Source organism: Anopheles stephensi, chromosome 2, assembly GCF_013141755.1.
Source record: "Anopheles stephensi strain Indian chromosome 2, UCI_ANSTEP_V1.0, whole genome shotgun sequence".
In the NCBI taxonomy this organism is placed as follows: Eukaryota; Metazoa; Arthropoda; class Insecta; order Diptera; family Culicidae; genus Anopheles; species Anopheles stephensi.
Window position 1 is genome coordinate 21,787,069 of NC_050202.1, and position 17,509 is coordinate 21,804,577.

Below are 17,509 nucleotides of genomic sequence, written 5' to 3' on the forward strand. Positions count from 1 at the left end.
TCTGTTGTTGGTTGCACACAGATACAAATGAGCAGAATTCAAAAAAACTGCATATCGTTAACATCGTGAGCTGTCTCTGATCTTCAGAGCTTTTTTATGGCCGCGATACGCGAAAGGGGGAAAAACATACCAAAATGTTAATCAATTCTCCTTTGCAAAAAATAAAACGCATTCCCTGACAAGATTCCAATATCATCCTTTCCCGAAGCAGAAATAGGCAAATAAATACGGGGATGCGGAGATGATATGCTTAACTATCGTCTATAATAGAAAGTATAACTTAATTCCAACAAATAACCGTCCAAATGAAGGCATAACAGTAGCACAAAGTCCAAAATAATATAAATCGAACACTTATTGCATACATTTAGGCGCTCGTGCGATTTTTCTTTTCATGGACGGAGTAACCTGTTCTGGTGAAATCTATCATTTATTTTAACACTTAACCCAACAAAATAAATTCGAAAATACATTTTGTTACTTAAAAAAATTAAGCATAAGTCCTACTCTGCTCTCCTTCCATTAGTTCAATCAATATGAAAAAGGATTTTTCCCCGACAAAAAACAGACACGAACGAGTTACAAAATGAAAACAAATTCTGTTTGCCTTCAAAGTATGCGAACAATGTGGTGGTGATGATGATGGTTCGCTACGATACAGCTTCTCCAGCTCCGACCGACTCTTCTCAGAAGTCAGACACACGCACGCACACCACGGGGTTCAAAACGAAGGACACACAACAAACCGCCAGTACCAGTCTCCCCCGGTTTTAACCGAAATCCACCCGCTCTTCACATCATTAAACCCACCCCCCATTAAGACCACCGAGATGTGGAAATTGCTATATATACCATATACCTTTTCATCAAGCACCAATCTACTTCACACTCTCACCAAAACCATTCTACCATGATTCTCCGGCCGGGAAAAAGAGCAGCTCCACAGTGGGATGGTAGGGTGGTGTATTACCATCGTCATCATCAGGCACATCGAACCATCATTTTAACGTCGCTGCTATGAGCATGGTTTGGTGTATGTAGCAGAGTCAAACCGTTCATCCCGGGCTTCTTCTGTCCGGGAAATATACTAACGCATACCACCGACAGCAGGAAATTGTATGAGAAATTGGCGGGAAAACAACCAAACATACCACGCGCATTCTATTCAGCATCATCTCCCCTTGAAACACACACACATGAGAGCTAAGGAATAGAATGGAAGTATGTTGATGATAACCGTTTAATATTGTTACAAATTCCGGCATACTTTGAAAACATTCCTCGTTCCTCGGCTTGCTTAAGTTTATAAGGTGCATGATTCTATATGCGAATATAAACTGAGCAAAAATGAAGTTTAGACGGGAATAATTTAGCCTTAAAAATAAATTGCTGCTTTAAAAAGCCATAATCTGGCTATGGCCAGATAAGCCATAGCCGTGTCCCTGCAGCAGTCACTCGTGGCGTATGCCCTACGAGCTCGAAAATCTCCCGCCAAGCTTTATCGGCACTAATAAATAGCACACAGTGCAGAAACGCCTGTGTGAAGCGGGTGTTAATAGTTCAACACAAGCTATTAACTGACTGGTAACTGGTGGTGACATTCCACACACCCCACACCAGCGTATCCGAGACACAAAATTCACATAAATGAGTATGATAATTATTTGGAGGGTTGAGTTTAAAAAGAGCCCAACTCCAATGGTACATTTGGCAAGAAGAGTAAAAAACTGTGTGTGTTCACAGGGTGGAATATAAGTTGCTATTTTATGTACTGTGCATGCTAATGCTTCTTTTTTTCCCAGCCAACGATCCATCGACCGAACATCACACAATCGAATGCATTCAACAGCGTGCGTTACAAGTGCGCCGCGTTCGCGCTTATCTGAATCTTGCTCGGTACGAGATATACACTTCGGTCTGGCAGGACTGAATTGCGGTCCTATTTTCATTCAAATGCACACAGTTTTCAAGTATATTTGTTTCAGTGGAATGCTTATTAAATTTGAGAAGTAAAATAATATTAAGCTACGCTTTAGTGCAGATTGTCTGACTTAGAATTATACGTGATTGCATACATTTAGGCGCATAATTGCAACATTCGTTTTCCTTCCCATCTCAACCATATACTCTTGCAAAATGCAGCAAATACGGTAACAGTTTCACAATAAGATGAGTCTCGGCCAACAGAAACTTTTTTCTTGCAATGTTTCCAATCCCAACCACAAAGTTTAGTTCCTTTGCCAATCAAAAGAAAAAAGAAGGGAAAAATACTCAGTGAGCGCATTTTTCGACCGACAAAAGACACAAACTGGTCGTCTTACACCAAGTAAACTGCTCAGAATAAGGTCACGAATCTTGATGCAATAAGAAGCGAACGAACGAACTAGTAAGTTTCTCTTAGTTAAACTTTTAAGTTGACGAGAGAATAAAAAAAAAAGTTCGATAAGCTTGTCATTGAAGTAACTCTAAATTATTGTCCAATTTTTTATAGCAAAAAACTTTCGACAGCAAACTATTGATGCATTCGCTCTAGCAATAAATAAACCGCAAACATCGGTCCCTTGTCCACACGGGGGTTTGTCGTTCCAATATTAAGCTAAGGGCAATGGAGACGGTGGAGGTTGCAAAGATCATACTGAAATCATGCCAACCCTGGCGTTCATAACGCGGTAGTGTGGCTGTTTGTGCTGCTTGCTTGTCCCCTGACTGTGACGCAACCTTCACCGTAACTATCAATTTTCAGCTCAATTCAAACAACTCGACACCCTTTCAAAAGCATCTTGAAATATTGGTCCGTGCCCGTCGCTCGACATCAGCAGCAGCAGCAGCAGCATCAAGACGATCGCGTGTATTAATCTTGATCGCGAGGGGATCTCTCGCTGATCTTTAAACGTGCACACAGCAACGGAATCGGTTGAGTAATCGGTGTACCGAACGATATTTGCCCTGGTGGTGCGCGCTAGAGAAGCGACCAATTTATTATTTCCAACACAACCGATGCCAACCGATGGTAGGCGGGAGGAACATTCGCAGTGTCATCATCATTTTTCAAAGACCTCCATTCGGCCGGCAGTCATCAATTCAGGGAGGGAATAAAGTTCAATTTATTGAGTTAATTTCTTCCGATCGGAGTGTGGCTGCCGACAACCGCGTCCAGACGTCATGGCGTTGAATGATGAAAGAACTATCGCAAAAAGGGAGTCTTACGATAAAGATTTGTGGTTGATTATGTTACTGCCGGAGATGAAAAGAAGCTAAATTAACCTCTAAAACCAAGATCAACTCTCACGCGTCATTGACGTCATTCACACAGCGACAAACCACCATTATCATAATTAATTTACATTTTTTGAAGAACGCGTCAAGGAGAAGCATACCTGGCCTTTTTTATGGTTTATTGTTTCCAAAACTGGAATCCGAATCTGAGCGCTAGCCTCTACATAACAAAAAAAATGCAACCATAAATACCAAGACGCTCCAATGCCAAGTTCAAGTTCAAGCCGTCTTCCACACTGTGTGTCACTTGTGTGTTGCTTTTGCTTTGCTTTCGTTCCGCTTGTTATAAGTGGGTAAACAACAAGTGTGTTAGCGCCACCGGCAGCAAACTTTACCCACCACACACCAACACCCATTTATGCAATTGCAAACACACACACACATAGAGGAGGCATAATGCCGAGAGAGAGAGAGAATAGGAACTTCCTCTACTATCACATAAAAATCCTCACCACTGACCAAGCGCCCCGGAAAGCAATCATTTTCCACCCCTTTTTTGGAGGCTTTTATGTCAATACGCACGCATGTATCAACTGGATCAAAGCAGTGTGGCATACTTTGATGTCCGGAAAGCACGCACACACACACACACGCACACAGAGACCGGTGTGTGCGATAGAAACACGTGCTTTTATCCACTTGCTTGTGCCCTCCTCCTGTGTACATGGACAACAATTTTACGCTAGCATAAATAACGAGAATGGGCTTTTTTAATAAAAACCTCTGCTAATTATTTATTACATACTTTTTACATATTTCTTATTTTATTTAATAATATTCTGCCCGTCCCTCCTATCAGCAGCAGTGATCCGATCTGTCAAAGCCACACGCACAATCGATTTGTTAGTAAACAAACCACACACGCGCCCACCTCCAACCGCTCGCTTGCTGGATTGCAGAAGCCAGCAGCACACTCTGACTTTGCGAAATCCTGCCCCTGGGTGAAATTCTTCGACGCACACACACACACCGAGCCACACAGCGCAACGAGACAACACGCTAGACCACACAAGCAAAAGCATAAAAGAGCATGGTGTGATGGTGTACGGCATACTCTTACGCACCCAAACACTTGGCGACTTTCTACCACACCACCCTGTGTTTACCGCGAGAGACGCACACGCGTGTTTTCACCACCTTTGGAAGCCGGACGGACGTCTTCATCTTCACCACCCAACACACACCTTTACTTAGCGCGCCTACACAGACACACGGTCCCTTGCTACACAGACAGTGTACAGCGTCTTCAAGCGTACGGCGGCTGGCAAGAGGCTGGCAACATTCCTTCGCATACCAATGCCACGCAGAGGTTTTGTTGTTGGTTGGTGTGTCGCCGCGCTTTATGGTGTTTTGGTTTTGGTCAAGGAGGCTTTGGTTCAAAGAGGAGACAACACCCTCAGCTGTGTCGGTGTATACGTTTTGGGGTGGATGTACATCACAATCTAAGATGTGGGGTTTTATTTATGCATCACCCCAGCTATGTATCTGGAATGCGGTTCTCAAGAGAAGAAGCTGCCGAGATGCGGACTGCTTTTGACCACCAAAAAGGACAAAACCGAGGTCCTCAAGATCATCCTCAAACGTCTCGTCTTGTTCACGAATATATTGAGAACTGTCAATTTACTGTCATAAAAGTCTTTAGAACTGTACCGACAAGTCAAGGATTTCAATTTCAATGTATCTGCTCAGTAGTAATTTTCACCCTCAATTTAAACTGCCAGAACTTCTACTTTTACCTTTCAAATGAAGGTGTTGACGATGCAAAGTAAATGCAAGTTAAGAATACTGTTCAAACACACTACCAAATTGGCCCAAGGCGGACCAATACTTTCCATGAGACACAAACTAGACTAACGGTCTCTTCTGGTCCTACCTGCCATGTCTGGCTTACTAAACTTAATGATACACGTAGTTGGATAGTCAGTCCTCACTACGAGGGAACAGCCTGGATGAGACTTGAACCCTGGTCCAGCCGTGTAAAGACCGACGCCATTGTCGCCTCTACCGTCATCAGACCGGAAGCCCATATACACTATCCGTTGATGAGGTTGTAAAGCTAGAAAAAATATCAAAAACGAGCTACTCGGTTCTATCATCCTTGGACGGATAATACACGGTACTGTGTCCATAAGCCGAAAGAAATTTACTGGAGACCAATAAAATAATGTAGAGAATGTGATGCAACAGATCATCAAGGGTCTATGGAATTGAGATATAACTTCCAAGCAGTAGTTTAATAATAATATCTCTGTAGCCGAAAACGGGGAGGCCCTTGATGGTACGGATGCGACAGCAGCGCCGGTCTTCACACGACTGGACCGAGGTTCAAATCACAGCAGGGCCTTTCCTCCACAGTGAGAACTGACTATCCAGTACCAATATGTCTTCTTCTTCCTTGGCACTACAACCTCCAGAGATCTCGGTCTAGACGGAAAGGCGGTCTGGATGGGATTTGAATCTCGTTCATGCCTTGTAAAGATAGGCGCCCGTTATCGCCTCGGCAACAGGACCGCCCCAATAATAATAAGTCTTGTATGCCAGAAATGGCAGGCATGTTCAGGATCGACAGACCAAGAAGAAGAAAAGGAGAAGATATGGCCGAAACATAGTGCCCTTAATTTGGTTCTCAGCTTGCAAGAAGATCATATTTATCTCTTTATTAAACCTCATCCTTTAGATAATATTTTACTCATAATCTTCATGAGGCCTCGGTGCACATGAATTTGAAAAAAAAAATCACATTTTACAAAAAAATTAGTTGCGATGAAAAAAGCCCGTAAATATCTCAGCCCATTGTTGACAATAGAACACACAAAACAATCACATTCCATCCCAAACCAGACGCATCCAATTGACAATATGAATGTGGTGTGCACGAATTTTGCAATTCGTAAGGTACGAAGACGACGCTGGACGAGAATACATTAACCAATCGCTCCCGATGGGTTTTTGTTCCAAGCTCACCTACCAACGCCTTATTATTATTCGCATACCGCATACCGCATGTGTGTGGATTAAGGCACAGCAGCAACAACCATACGGAGTTAATTCCCTTCACGGAACGAGTCCTGTGGGGCAGCGGGGACGAAAAAAAGATTTATGTTGATGTATGGAAATCAAAATCCTTTAGATTCTGTAAACTCATCTACCCTTCCAAAGGGTTCTTACACAGGCGGCTGCTTAGATAGAGCGTTCGATCGATGTAGATGGATGGCGTGGCGAATAAATCGGATTCCCCGGATCGGGATAATGTTTGGCCCTTTCTGAAGAGATTAAGCAAGTATGCGAAGTCTTAAAAAAAGGGTTACAACCTTTCTAATGCCAAGTTTACTAAGGGCTTGGGCAGATATTTCCTTAAAATTACACTAGTATCATTACCCTCCATTGTTATAAAATAAACAAATTAAAATATTTATTTATAATATAACAATTTTAAATAAAAAATGCCACAGTGTGTAAAGAACAGAAGACAACTCAGGCGCAAAGAATCGAATTGAATTTTTGATCTTTGTTTTTCATTTTTTCCCCGCTTCCCAACTCACGTACCGTATGAGAGAAGTAGCAGCATGAAATGCAATTCCGAATGCATGGTTCGAGAAAAAAAAGAACAAAGAACAAAACGAGTACGGTAGAACAAAGTCCCTTTTTCGCTATAGGGACGTCAACAGTAAAGCGAGAACCAAGAAGCCGACTTTATGATTTTGCTGTTGAATATCTGAAAAAGCATCAGGACTTGGCATGAGTTGTTGAGCATGCACAAGCCTCCAACGCCGTGCAGTTCTTCGTCGTGCTTTCGGAACGCTTCCAGCCGACACGCAAAGCTTAAAAATCTCTCCTCTAACAGCAAAGCATGAGACTGTGAGTTAGCTTTCGGTGGTTCCTGCTCATGCCGAGGGTGGGTTTTCGATAAAACGAAAAAAAGGAATCCCATGTTACCCGTTGTTCATCTTCAACACAACACAATTGAACAGGTCTTCCAAGGGTTCTATACCTAGGTAGGAAAGAATTTCGAACGGAGACGAGAGTTGTAAACATAACAGGTTGGTTGAGTTTGGTTTCCTTTTTTTTCGCCCATGGAGAAGTATGGATGTACACCTTTAACATATATGGGCAATTACGACAGTGGCATAGGAAATCGTACAAGTTTTGCGAGTTTTCTCTTGATTGTGTGCGCCTGGGAGGTATGCAATTCGAATATGCCAATCAACGTTGACTTATTCGACAGACAGAACTACGAAAACTGTCACCACTAAAACCTTCTGACGACTATTAAAAGAGTGGCTTGAAAAAAAGATTGCATAAATTTAGGCGAAACAATTATAACAACTGCAATCGGCGTTCGTTATTTAATTGAGTTGCGAAACGCAAATCCTCAGAAATATTGAAACAAAAACACAATTACCTACTAACGAACTTCATTGCAACATGCTTAGTTCACAGGAAGTCCTAAGACATGGTTGCAAAATTATGTTGGCAACCACGACAATAACGATGACACCACTCGTTTGCAACAGAACGTTCACGGGAGGGGGGGACATGTTTACGCGAAGAAGCGAGGGCAAACACAGCTGAAGGAATTTCCCACTTCTAAAACCTCTTGACAACACAGCGCGACAGACAGCAACTGGAACTGATGGTGTTTCGTGGTGAATGTTGTGTTCCTGTTCCACCGCCAAGTTCCATACAGTTCCCGGGCTTCGACCGACGGGAGCGGTATGCTAATGGAAACCCCATTAGCATAAGGCGCCGATCGTGCTTCTACAATGACTGGCGTCGTCGTCATCATGGCGGTATAAGAACTTCCAAAAATCCTGTCTCCTTATGCTGTTATGGAGAGAAATGCAGCTTACCAAGATGTTGATTTTTTTTTCTGTTCTTTAACTTAATAAACTGCAAACAAAAATCAGTATCAGTTTTTATCACAATCGTCACAGTTGATATAGCAAAAGTGACTGAACAATGATACTACGAAAATTATCATGTCATATGCTATGTTTACGATATAATCTGCTAATTCTTTCCTGAGTGTAAATTAAATATTTACCAGCTAGCTGAGCTTGTTTAAGTCTCTAAGCCTTCACCTCAGTTAATGTAGGACCTCCATCCATCAGACTTGTAGAGGGCTTATGGCACAAATTATAAATTACACTGCACACAACTCATAATGTCAAAATAGGGCTCCCCCCCGTTCAAAGAGTATCCAAAGTGCAACATTAAAAAAAAATACCACAGCATGACTCGCTCGGTCACAACCTTGTTGTATACACGGTTGACTGTGCCATGGAGTAGCGTTTCCACCTAGAAACGAAGCCTAAGTCAGTACTTACACTCTGGCAATTTCAGTGCAAACGCTCGTTAGTTGCAACTAACATCCCTTCCGTTCCCTTCTTCTTGATAACCCCCCTAACCGCCACCACTGCCATTAGACCCATCGGTGTGATGCATGACGGGTGGAAAAACCCACCAACTAACCGATAGTCACGAGCGGCTCACGTTTGTACCGCCGAAAAGCATAACCAGATGATCTCCTAAAGATGGGGGGGGGGGGGGAGGAATCATGATGATGGTGGGTGGTGGTGGCGCATTTTGTGCGCCCTGGCAGCACATGACGCAACACGGGCCGCACACCATCAGAAGGCAAGGCTCTCTGCTCTGCTGGGCGAAAATAAATTGCATTTTGCAACGAGCGGAAAGTAATATTGCGGTTTTTCATATTGAACAGGACCGCTGCATGTGCTGTAAAAACTTTCATCATGTAAACTCCTCATGCATTGATTGAAATCTCAGCATCGGTAGGGATCTGCTGGATGGCCGGTTTTCTGACGAGGACGCACGTCACGTGCGAACTACTGATGAAAAATTGCAATCTAACACTGGATTGTGGGGAACGGTTTTCCCGCCGAAATCCGGCTAGAAATTGTGGACACATGCACACAAACACACACATACGCATTTGTACATCTCATCACACATACAAAGAGTTCCAATGAATGACGTAAAGTGTGTCGATTCTCCAGCAAACACACAGCACGTGTGATTTAAATTGCCACTCTACATGGGGACGCTTGTGTGTTTGTACATTGAAGAATTCAAGTACTCTGTTTACCTCTCTACTGTTGCTCTGTCTGTAAGTGTCATCTACTTTATAGGAGAAAAGTGCATAATAACAACGTCTTATCGGGCAAGCACAATTTCCTTGATGAATTCTATCAACTGCCAATCGAAACAAATTAAAGAAGGCAATTGGAAGCTATTTTTCCCATTACATCACCATATCTCCTCTTCTCCCACGTAAGATTGATCAGTGGCTGTTAGGAGAAGAAGAGTTATGAGCTTTGATGCATGACACAGACGACCTACACTTCTATTCATCTCAACCCTTCATGCTATATGCACCCGATGCATTGCACTATACCGAAGAGAGAAAAAAAATGTATGCTGGTCTCTGCGCGCCTAGAAACAGGCTCATCAAAGCGTGCTGTACTGCACATACGTTGGAAAAAGAGCACACTATACGTTCTGCATATATATGTGCGCGCTGCTCTCTTCACACCAACGCGGGAGTGCACGATCATGCGCAGAACGCGTGAAACATGCGCCAGAACGAGCAAGCGAGAGAGAGAGAGATAGATTGAGAAGTGAGAGAGCCGGCGAAACGTCAACAGAAAGAGAAGGGAAAGCAACGCTCGCACACAACGGCAACGTAGCATACGCATATCAAATACATCGCTACCATTGCTTAGACAGCGAAATACGAACAAACAGCGCGCGTACCCTTGTGCGAGTGTGTTCGTATTTCCGTTTCTTCTTAACCCTCATACTCCTTTTCCCCGGCTTCTCCAACACACACGCACACACTCGATGGCGCTTCTCCCTGGCACTGGCTGCAAGTACAAAAATAAGAAGCAACAACGATGGCGTTTTTCGCTTAACCACTTCTCTCAACATGCATCTCACGATGCGCTCAAAGTGTGTGGCCCACCACCCGCCAAAGGGTTTAGAAAAGTCACGTCATTACCACGCCAATGCTAATCAGACCAGGCGTCAGTGGGATTAGTGGAGATAATATTCTTTTGAAATTATTAATTTAATTGTAGCGTCGCGTCGAGCTGAAAAGCATCCCGGTTGATTCTTCTATTATGACAATCAAAAACATAAATTGACTATTAATTATTAACCCAAATTAACGCAAACACTGCGTGCAAGAAAACATCCCGCTAAAATGCTGCTCTAAGTCTAAACGAACGCCATTTGTGTGCGTGTGTGCGCGTCGGTTCTTGTACAGGGTGGTTCAAACGTTTAAAAAATTACGTCGTAAGCTAATGATGATGATGTGGTTATATACAACCGAACAAGGGCCCGTTCGATCGCACGCACACACACATTTCCGTCCGCTTTATGCTTTATATACATATAACCGATTCGCTTGTTCATTCGCCTTCGTTCTCGCTCAGTCACACGCTCAGCGGACATCCCCCATTGCGCTGCTACACGCACACACCCTAATATTGATTTGGTAAGCAGCAGCAGGCCGTTTTCACAGCTTGACGAAAAAGCCGCCATCTTGGATTTTGCTCCAACGCAAGCGAAAAATGCTTATTTGAAACATTTCTCGATGCGTTTTCACTTAAAATATCACGTTTTAAACTTCATTCCTTCAGGGTGAACAGTATTTCACATTAAAAGGAGCAGAAAAAACAAATTTATCCATTTTTTTCACATACAGAGACGCCACGCGAGAACCAAGCGTATGCTCGTGTGACGCAATCAGCTTCACCCTGTGTGCATTTGGTAGATTCTTCGTGCGGACTATGATTATGCAAGATGGGCCGCACATATATCGATTCGGAAAACACAGTATCAATATTTTTACACTCTTTCGGATACAAGCTGCCATGCCGAATCTGCTTCGAGAATATGGGAACTATGAATGCTTCCCACAACTGAGCTCAATTCGAGTTGGGTTAAAACGGGACCGCAGGTGACGCAATCTCCTCCAAAAGCGTACGGCGGCACAGCAGTGCACCCCCTTCTGTTAACACTTTAGGCTAACAACACATCCACTTGTGATTGATGGACTCTTTTGTAGTAGGCCCTGCTGCTGTTACTGCTGCCACTGCTTTCATTGCCTACTGTGTTGCTACACTCCACTCCACAGGCAGCCCATTAATCAAGGATTTGGTCCAAAGGGGACTGGGATGTATAGCAACACCATCGCTCCAACCACCATCGTACAACGCCAATGGTGATGATGACTAACGACCACGCTCTAATCAAAATTTCACTAAGCTGAGGTGAGCCCTTCTCGCACCGTTTTTCTGTACTTGAAGCAAAACACTTGAGTGTCGTAGGAGCAGCAACAGCAGCAGTAACAGGCACCGCGATCCACCACCGCGGACAGCTAGCCGACAACAACAACAGCAAGAAACACACCAAACAGCTATAGGCAGGCTGGCAAGTAGTAGCAGAAGAAACAAGCGCGCCGGTATGTATGAGTTTGCACACCGGTGGTCACCATCAGAAACCCTCACGGTTTGCGTCGATAGGGCGGTACGTATAGTCGAGACCTCCCCAACATCACACACTCGCGCAGAGACGCGATGACGACGGAAGCCACAACCAACATAGCCAACCGGGGCACACACTATCCCATGCACTTGTTGGAGATGTTGTTGGGATTGGGATTGCACAGCGAGATCAAGCCATTGGGTTCGATGGTCAGGAACGGTGGTATAGCAGGAGGGGGAGACGATGTGGTGCTCGCTGCCGGTTGATACTACACATATACGCACGCAGCAGAGGCGTGTGCCAAAACACAACACCCCCCCCCCCCCCCCCCTGCAGGTTGGTCGCTGCTGCTGCTGCTGCTGGTAGTGTGTGGTCTGCTCTTTTTGTTAAAGTGCGCACACCCATTCGCTCGTCCGCCTGTGTCAAACAACCTGTTTCCAAAACAAAACAACTATAGACACACGCCGCCTGCTTGCTGTACACAAGAGACACATGCGGCAGCAGCATCGTATAAACACCACACACCAACACCCCCAACATACCCGAAGTGCGCCGCCTAGTGCAGTTGGCTTCTCCCGCTCGCCAACACCACCATATTATTAGGAGGGTGCACACACACGCATACCCAACCACGTGCACATTCGATATACACACACACACAGAGTGTAGACACCAAACACAGCCCACATACACATGGAGGGGTTTGGTTCCAAAAATATCATACGAAAGTAAAGAAGAAATATTATTACACACCAGCGCAACAGCAGCAACCCAAATGCCCAAATTTAAAGCTCCCTGATTCACGACGGTACACGTGTGTGTGAGCTGGTAAGGATACGGACGAGTGTCTTGCATACACACCTATTCACGCGGCACAACACACCACACAGCAACACAGCGCGCAAGGATAACACAGAGCGAAAGTGTGTCCTTTTTTTTGCTGTGTGTGTCGTCACCGTACTTGTTCGATAAAGGCTCGTCTCTCTCTCTCTCGCGTGTGTCAAACAATGTAGCTAGAGTTCTTTAAAGAGGCTAGATCTCAGCACACGTATGGAAAACTGTGGTGACCCTGTACACCAGCACCGACCGAGAAGAAAGAATGTCTTGTTAGTTTCCTTTTCTGCTAGAGCCTAGATACAGGATGCTTTGATTAAAAATTCCTTATTGTTATGGCCTACTACTATCTATGTTAATGTTCGACCTTGCGAAGCATTTGACAGACACGCCAGGCAGGCAGTGACTCAGCGCGCGCTAGATCACAGGTAACGCTCTAGCTACGGTGAAAGATGATAATCAAAACAAACAACCAAACAAGAAGGCGCTTTTGCACTTTCCACAAACACACCAGCAAGGAGCGCGGTGAGAAAAAGCAACGAAAACATCTGATCCCGGGGTGTCCCGAGCGTGTAACAACACCACACACAACATCACCCCCATCGGTCTGATGAGCATCACACATAGCAACATCATCAACACACAGGAGAACGGAGCGCAAATTAAACACGCGTGTGAAGGAGCACGAAAACACCCATATCCCGGGCACTCTCGACCATTGATGACTCGCCCCTACAGTAGTGTAGGTGGGGTGGTATAGGCACGGTAGGGAATTAGTACCACGGGGGATGGGAAAAATAAAACTGTGTATATTTTACCGGTGGGATAGCGAACCGGCAGCCGGCCAAAAGAGCCTAGGAGAAGAGACACGCGCACACACACACATTCACGGTGGACACACGCACGCACGTTCGCAATGTATGGGAGAGTCGACGCGAAAGCATGGCGCCGGGTAGATGGTAGTTGTGTATCGGCGCCTCGCATCATCACGATGAAAACAAACTCCCCGGACACACGCATCGGGCGGCCGCCACCGAGCAGAGCGGGCAGGCGGACTGGATGTGGTAGTGGTGGTGGTGGTGGTGGTTATGCGCGCTATGTTGTAGTATGTTGCAACTCACAAACCCACCCGTTGTCTCACTGTACGCGTGTCGTCGCACACTCACACGTCGCCATCTCTCTGCCCGCTCGAACGGTGGCTGTCATTCCAATACATTCCTCCTAACACGACTTGCCTGGGCTGAATCATGTTATGGTGGTGGTGCAAGAGAGAGAGCGAGCGAGCGAGACACGACGAAGCATTATTTTATGCTGTACCTTACGTTTCGGGGATATTTGTTTTTTTTTCGGCACACAAGTGAAATGTCGTACACGCACAACGACGACAACACAGAGGCAGTCGGTTTGAACGCAAAAGTGAGCAGAACGCTATGAGGGGAAACAGCAACCACTACACTACCACCAACAGTGCCACCAACATATCGTCAATCCTTGGGTGAGAGTATCCCTGTATATCCTAACCGGGCCCCGTCGTAGCATAATCATTACCATCGCGCACACACTGGCTATGATACGTCGATACGTACGTCAGGATAAAGTATCCGTCGCACTGGTCTTGGTGGAATCGGAAAAAGAGCTGCCGAAAATGGGAAGGACAATAAGCATCAGGTGGATGTAGTATGACAGTCAGCGTTGTCCTGGCTTTTGAGGTGGTTGTACAGTTATGCAGGTGTTATTACACCTGCTGAATAGAACTATTGGTTAGCATCTACTCCTTGTCTCCTCCGTCTACCCTATCATCAGGAATTGTTCTTCTTTGGCATTATAACCTAAAGAGGTCCTGGCATGTCCTCGTTGAGTTTTTTGAACTAAACTATCCTTAATTGGATAGTAAGGCCTACGTTATAGGGGATCAGCGATAATTTTCTGAAAGAACTGGTAGACGATCCGACATCTTCAAGTGAAATCTCGAAATAGTTGTACAGTTTTTGTCACAAAAAAAAACTTTAGATCACCTAGCCGACCACAAGTTCCTGACCCTTTCAGCTGCACACAGCTAAGTTAAAAGGATAGCTTAACGTAAAGCTCTCAACTTTCGATCGAATTCAACCGAAAACTTTTTGAACCTTCGAGCTTTGAGGTAGAAGAAGTCCTGGTCGATAGACGTTTTAGTGATACCAGCAAGGAGGTGTGTAAAACGGCTTCTTCTTCTTTGGCACTACAACCTCGGAAGTTCTTGGCCTACCAGTTTTGACTTCCTTGGCTTTTTGGCGTACAAAGAGGATCCTCTATCCAAGTGGCATTCTATTTTCAGTACTGATGCTCATAGCATCTACCTCTTGACCGCTCGACTATGACGGCTTAAACCGACGTAAGTTCGTACGTTGTGAAGTGTCCACAAAAAATTCATTGTAAATTTCAGGACTTTAAAAAATCCAATAATTGTCGGTTAATTCTCGCACTATTACTAAGCCATAGGATGGAATTGAGTTCTTAGGATGTCCATGTCTGACTTCCATGACTTAAGTCTCTCCAGTCGTCAAACTTGTCCTTTGGTAAGCTTCGGCCACACATGAAAGCCATCATTTACTTGTAGAAGATACCTCAACAGGTCACCTTAAACATCCTGAAGAAGCGAAGGAACAATCAATCCTATTCTATTGAGACCTTTCCTTCAACTTCCCCGCTAATTGAGTTGGTGGTGTTGGTTGAATTTTTCGAATAAACAAAGCAATCATTGAACAGTTTCTTCTCAGTACACTCTGCACCCTGAAGGGTCCATGTAAACTGATTATAAGCACACGAAACAAGAATGATTTAACGAAAACGAACGGATAAATAATAAAGGGTTAAAGCATTCAGATCCTAAGCTACTGTAAATGGATAGTGAGAGGCATAAAGTGAGTAACGTACCGCGCCTGTTCCATCGCCGACAGTGTAGTTAATGTTTGGGCTGATCTCCACCACCGAGTCGGACCGCTGGTTCTCCTGAAAGCCCCACGCGTAATTAAAGCTGGTCGGAGCATTTGTCTGCGCGGCACACATTTTGGCGCGAGTTGTTTTCTTTCCGCTTCTCTTTCACTCTTCTTATCTGCCACACGGCCACGAGAATCCCGCGATATCCGCTGGGGGGTTGCGTTGCAACGAAATGTTGCAAATGGGGTTTCCTCTTATCAACTCTAGCTCTGCTTGGCAACGCACACTAGATAGATACGCAGTAACAAAACTCACTTTAGCACACCTTGCGAACCGTGTATATGGTTTTGTATCAATGTCTTTTTTTTTCCTAAAACACCACTTTACCTACGTTTGTTTTCACTTTCTTGAAGCACTTTGAAGCGACCTATTCCTCCTAGCGCACCTATATTTCCATTGCAAACACGCCACGCTGTGTTGCTGCTCTCCGTTTCGCGTATTTTTGTTTTGACGTCAACACGCCCCGTCGTCAAAGTGTGTGGTTGACATTTAACAATCGTAGTACGCGCTGACACCACTCATACTTGCGACACGCGGTGCCTATGTTAATTCTCGTGCCGGAGGGTAGAAGCAGAGTAAAAAAAAATAATCGAACCACACACTTAACACATGAACCTTTTCACACGATCCGCAGACGGGTCTCGGCAAAACTTTTTCACGCGTTTCGATGGGACACGATCCATTCACAGTAGAATTCACCGGGTGTGTTGTGAGGTACGCCGCCTGAAACAGATATGGATTTTTATTAGTATGTTAATTACTTGAGCATTGGCCGGGGTGTTTGGTGTGCAAACTCTATACACAATAAAGGATGGAAATTGGGAAGGAAATAGGAAAATAGTTGGCAATAGTAAAATATCATTTAACAGTTGTTATGATACTCCAGCTGTTACATAGATAACATTGGAAATATCTAATCATCACATTACAATACTCAATAGAATAAGTAAATAAGTTAACATCAAGGAGATGTATGTAGGACGGGCATAGAGCATTGATCAAGGTCGCTTCAAATTCGCGACAAATTTGTGAAAGTTTCATGGAAACCATTTTTTTTTAATAAACAAGCGATCCAGATACATTCAATGTTAGAAGAACTGCTTTATGAACTGTGAAGCTCTGTGAAGCATACAATTCCTTAATTTGCATCATGAGCAGCCGCTTTGCCGACTTGTCAAATCGGATTTGTTTACATCCCAGCAAGCCACACAAATACACATTGTACACACATTGCGTGAACATGTGATACCACCGGTTTTGGTGTAGTATCATAGGAAAAGGTATGTTTGCATTTTTTCTGCACACTTGCAAAAAAACACCGGCGCACATGCCTTTACTCAAACATAGCAAAATCATGATTTGCGTGATGTGTGACGTACTCCGCGTATACACGCCGCTTCCCGGGCAGAAAACCCACCCAGCCATGTGCACACACAGCCACAAAACCGAACATTCCCAACACCAACAACAAGCGACGGCGGCAGCAGCATGGATATGTGTTCTACCAACATTCCTCTAGCTACATCTACACGCCACGGTTTTGTTATTTTTTTCTTTGTCTTGCTTCCCACAGCACCCGCGAACGAAGGGTGCAGGCGCGCGAGCGAGAGAAAGTGCGACGAAGTGTGCGTGAAGAGAGGTATAGTGCTGCGCGATGAAGCTGACGAACGTCCTCCACACTGCGAGGAATGCCCTCGATGTGGTAAGAGAGATAATTGGTGATGCCCGATTCCATTTCCCTGTGTGAAGTTTTCCCGACGCGCTATCGGAAAACAGCCGCCAACATACACACACACACACACACACGTGTCTTTCATCTCTGTCTTTGCTGCCTTTTGCCCTTCTTATGCTACCACGCACTCCACGCGCAGAACTGATATATGTGTGTATAGCCTGGCACCAGCATGCACGCCTA

The 17,509-nt window shown here is 44.7% G+C and overlaps 1 protein-coding gene across 15 annotated transcripts in view; it reads right to left on the bottom strand.

The window, feature by feature from the left end:
* Nucleotides 1–17,509, bottom strand: part of LOC118505783 (zinc finger protein 189) — a 35,272-nt gene that overhangs the window by 15,477 nt on the left and 2,286 nt on the right. For 12 of the 15 annotated variants that reach the window (XM_036042093.1, XM_036042092.1, XM_036042091.1 and 9 more), the window contains exon 2: nucleotides 15,532–16,317. In XM_036042093.1, coding sequence (XP_035897986.1) covers nucleotides 15,532–15,663 — 132 coding nt within the window. In that variant the 5' untranslated portion in view covers nucleotides 15,664–16,317. The remainder of the gene's footprint in view (nucleotides 1–15,531; nucleotides 16,318–17,509) is intronic. The other 3 variants (XM_036042089.1, XM_036042083.1, XM_036042084.1) reach the window with 2 other exon arrangements.